The 4,609-nt window shown below is 35.8% G+C and overlaps 1 protein-coding gene across 1 annotated transcript in view; it reads right to left on the reverse strand.

Annotated features, from left to right (window-relative positions):
- LOC109235156 (acyltransferase-like protein At1g54570, chloroplastic) overlaps positions 411-4,609 on the reverse strand; it is a 30,359-nt gene continuing 26,160 nt past the window's right edge. Inside the window, exons 10-13 of the mRNA XM_019401142.1 lie at positions 3,862-4,231; positions 2,465-2,578; positions 1,004-1,101; positions 411-897 (exon numbers count right to left, since the gene is read on the reverse strand). Of these exons, the coding sequence (XP_019256687.1) occupies positions 597-897; positions 1,004-1,101; positions 2,465-2,578; positions 3,862-4,231 (883 nt within the window). The 3' untranslated portion in view covers positions 411-596. The remainder of the gene's footprint in view (positions 898-1,003; positions 1,102-2,464; positions 2,579-3,861; positions 4,232-4,609) is intronic.

A 4,609-nucleotide genomic window follows, 5' to 3' on the forward strand; every position in this document is an offset into this window, starting at 1 on the left:
GAAGAAGTAAGAAACAAATGTTGCATCTCAACAAAATGCAGAATTTGAATTCAAAGCTTTGGCAAAGTCCTCATGTGAGATTATGTGGACACATCTTTTGATTGAAGCATCCTACAACAGCAAAACTTATAAGGAGCTATAATCAAGTTGCCCCTCTATATCATAAAAGAACAAAACATACTGAGATTGATTTTCATTTTATTGTGAGAAGATTCAAGAAAACATAATTTTCAGTTGTTACGTGAAATAAGGGCAACTAGTTTATATATTCACAATGGCGTAGAATGGAGCTCAAGTTGATTGCTTTTGTAACAAGTTGGTAATGATCAACATCTACGCTCCGTTTTGAGGGAAAGTGTTACAAGAATGAGCTAGACCTACTTCTTAGTAATGTACGTAGGCTCGGTATATGTAGCAGATTTGTAAGAATCTTATGACTTTTCTTTGGACTCAATGTATATATATGTATTTACATCTTGTAGTTTTTTTGCAATTACAAGAGAAATTCCTCCATCACCTTGGTACATTAAACTGATGAATGAATTCCTATATGCTAATATGTAAAAAATAAACAAAAGAATCAATAAAATCTACTGCTAATATTCAAATGTTGGGACTTCATCAACAGTAGCAGAAAATGCCTTATATACGGTCCTATCGATGATGTTTCTATAGGGATCCTCCTCTCTCTTTTTAAGCAAGTAGTTCATACTATTTTGAACTTCAGCTTTTATCTGCAAATACAATTCTCTTGCCTTTTCTCTGTCTTTCAACATCTCCTGCCTTCCCTTTGTATGAACAGGTTTTCCAAACAAGTAGTAAAAGCGTCCGGGAACCTTTGGTAAAAGGCCTGGAACATATAATGTTTGGTTGGCGACCTCCCCAGTCATGTCAGCCCTGTAATCAGGCGGTTCATCATGTAGCTTAGATTGTTTAAAAATAAAGAAGCAAGCTTGGAGCAAACAATAAACATGACAATAGCGTATAAGCAACCATTAGTTACCTTAATCTTACGCCCATCCTGGCTGCCTGTTCATTGTTATTTCTTATGCGATCACTCAGTATGGGAATTTTTGTCAGGTCATCATAGTCGAGGACCAACTGCAAATAAAAGAAGATGACATCAGAATAATAAACGCTGAGATGCACCAGACATCTGTACAGCTATGAACCAACCACCTGCAGTTGTTCGGTTTCCTTTTCTAGACCTTCAAGTAGAAAAGGGATTTATGTGATCCCTAAGACATATTTACTTCTCTAACAAAGCAATTTCAATTTACACAAGGTCGATATCAAAACTTGGAAGAAGGGCGCTTAAAAGATTGCAACTTTTTTCTCATCAAACTGTCCAAAAACCGGGACTCCTTATGCTTTTGTACATAAACCACACTCATTCAGTCGCAACATGAGTTCCCACTCTTTTATTTTGTACTCTTTGATTCAATTTTGGGTTGTTTTGAAGTAAACATCCACTTTTACTGAAAAGAAACTTCATATCGTTCTTTTTGTTTTTACATTTGGATACCATGTACCAGTAAGTATTACATGAAAGTACTTTGAACTCATCAAAACTACTTTTTGCCTGTTCCATTTTAGAAACTAAAACATAGAATACAGGACCAACATTTCCATCACCTAGATATGAAGCAAACCCACACTTCAACAAAGAATCCTTAGAAGGTTTCCCAAATATGCCTCATAGAGTGTCTCCCTGTGTGTGTGTGTATATATGTATATAAAATTTGATCTTCTAAAGTGGAAGTATCAATCTAATAAAATTGAAACATAAATAGGAGAAATTTAGAGGTAGTTGTGAAATAGAGAATGCCATTGCATAAAGAAGAAATTAAAATGGAAAATTTCTGTTTGAAAGTGTAATGAAGCATCAATCAACTAATAATAGAATCATGATAAAATCTATGTTGCGTGGACTCTCCAAAATCATGCCGCACCCGTGTCGGATCCTCAAAAAATACACTATTTTTGGAGGATCCGACACGCACCCAGCAACATTTTCGGAGAGTCCGAGCAACATAGGATAAAATTAAAGATATCCAGTTATTTTCTAAGTACTTCATAACTGAAGTAAAACATGCCATTGCATGAAGGATAAATACAAATGCAAGAATCTGTATTCAGAGGGGTAAAACACGAATCAAGAATAGCTATTTCCTCTCTTCCTTCTGTATTTCTTAATTGAACAAGTTATCTGGTTAAGAGCAATGGGGATAATTATGGTTCGGAGATTCTATTTTTATACCTTACACCCTTCATAATTTCATTGCCTTCAAGAAAATTGGTTTTTCAGATAATGCTGAACTAGAGAAATAAGCATATTGTATAATGCAATAACTGGTGAATACAACATTAACTCTTTCAGCAGAAGAAATTTTAGAGAACCAATCATCATTATTTCTAATAATTTTATTAAAGAAAGTAGCGCGTAGGAATATCATTAACATACTTGTGCTATGTCATCTTCTCCTACAACTCCAAATGGCACGATTGTAGCACCAAACCGTGCAGCCATTCTGACGAATTCTGGTTGATCAGGCCAAATAACCTTATACTCTTCTCCCTGGCATAAACTGAAACCATCAAATTGAGAAGTAACATCATAATAAGTAGTAGCTGAGGTTACATGGTTTCACAGAAAATCAGAAGCAAACTGGAAGATTGCTGTCAACCTTTCTTCCTTTTCCCTAGTCTATCCCTTAAAAATTAGCAACGAGGACTTAAAATTTGCAGCAAGACAACCCCCATTACAAACCTTCTATAATTAGAAATGTGTTTGGGGCAATTTTCTTTCAGCAAAAATTAGTGTGTGATTCTTCTTAATTAGCTCTCCATCAGTACTATATCCTGTTTTTTCCTCGCAACTACTTCAATGGAAAATACTTAGAGAAAAAGTTGACCTTCTCGACTCGGAGAAATCTTCTGAGCTAATGACTGAAAAAAAGCACCTGTTTGGCAATGTCATATGAAATTTTGAACCATCGCCATATTACAGTTTTTCTAGTCACAAAGAGGAACTGCGACCATGTTATGCAGGGATAACTGTCTTTTTGCTAGGGGAGTCCTGATTTAAGAGCAGCTATGCACTCATGATAGTTACCTAATCAAGCAGTTTTTGAGTCGGACCAACTGCAGTACATCTATTAGCATACTGTTTGAACAGTCATGGTTGACATTATGTCAAAATTATAATGCGCATCAAGCAGTCAGAAACATCTTTGGCATTTTGTACTTCTAATTTTCTTGATGTTGAAGACCTAAATAAGTATCGACAAAAGAAGACTGAAATAAGTAATAAATTTTTTCATCCTCTACTAATGTACACAAATAGACAATATTTCTCTCTCTCTAATTACTTTTATCTTATAGAAAATGTTAGATGTACAATAAACATTTTGATCATACAAGCTTATATAGACTAAAAACACAAATTGAAAAAAGTGAACTGTTGATTCTGAACAAAAATACGCATTACCATTTAGCTATGCAGATGCACACACATGCATACATGCAAAAACACATCTTTCCAGAAACTGGTTTCACCATTTATATTAATACCTCGTATTCTATACAGACAGACGCTATATGGAAATTCATATATGCTTAGCTGTATAGCAAATGCCCCTTTTCGGGGTTTACTGGCATCTGAGGTATCCCATACCCTGACCTTATACATCCTACTGTTACATATATTATTTTCCAGTATCAACTCCATCATTTCAACCGTAGCAAAAAGTAGTTAGACTAGGCAGCTTGAAGGTTCAGGCATGAACAAAGATTTTGCAAGGCTTCACATTAAGAGTATAATAGAAGGTCAACTGAACTAAGAGCAGGATGAAAGCACACCTTACGATGTAAGGCCTCACGGGCACCACCAGGATACAGCAGCACATGCGACTTTGTTGAAAGCAACTTAAAGAAGTTGCTAGCTGAGACAGGCGATGCCCCGTATAGTCTCAGCAAATCTAAGAACGAGACTTCATTTGTCTGATTCTCAGTCAGCTGCGAAAATAATGTTGGATGCGCTATCCCACGAACTAAAATTTTTCTCTCCCTCAAAATTTCTTCAACAAGAGGGACAAGTTCTACACCCATAAGCATGTGATAACCCACCAATATCGTAGGACCTTCATCTGGGATCCCTGATAGCCCTCTCACTATTTTCCCATCTTCCATTGTGGACAACATAACTGGACTAGTAAAGTTGAGATACCATCTGCAAATACACATTACTTAATATTAGCCTCAATATGCAGAATATCAATATCTGCAAATACATTATACATAATATTAGCCTCAATTTATGCATTTAAACCATAGAGTGATAGCTCTAGAAGTACTGACGGGACATAAGATTCATTTTTAGTGTTAAAAGAAAAGAAAGACAAATAAAGTAACATAACGCTTGAGACGTGATATCTCTTGTGCAGTGGACAGGGGAGTGGAACCTGTACTTGAGCATTGTGGTCCTATTAAGTCTGATTCATGAAAAACCTTCCTCTAAAATTTAACCTTGACCTCTAATTTGATCGATCATATTACCTTTGTTTGGTGAAATGACCAACCATAGGTATTTCTCCAAAGACCCCCCTCC

The sequence above is a fragment of the Nicotiana attenuata genome, chromosome 12, assembly GCF_001879085.1.
Source record: "Nicotiana attenuata strain UT chromosome 12, NIATTr2, whole genome shotgun sequence".
NCBI classification, from domain to species: domain Eukaryota; kingdom Viridiplantae; phylum Streptophyta; class Magnoliopsida; order Solanales; family Solanaceae; genus Nicotiana; species Nicotiana attenuata.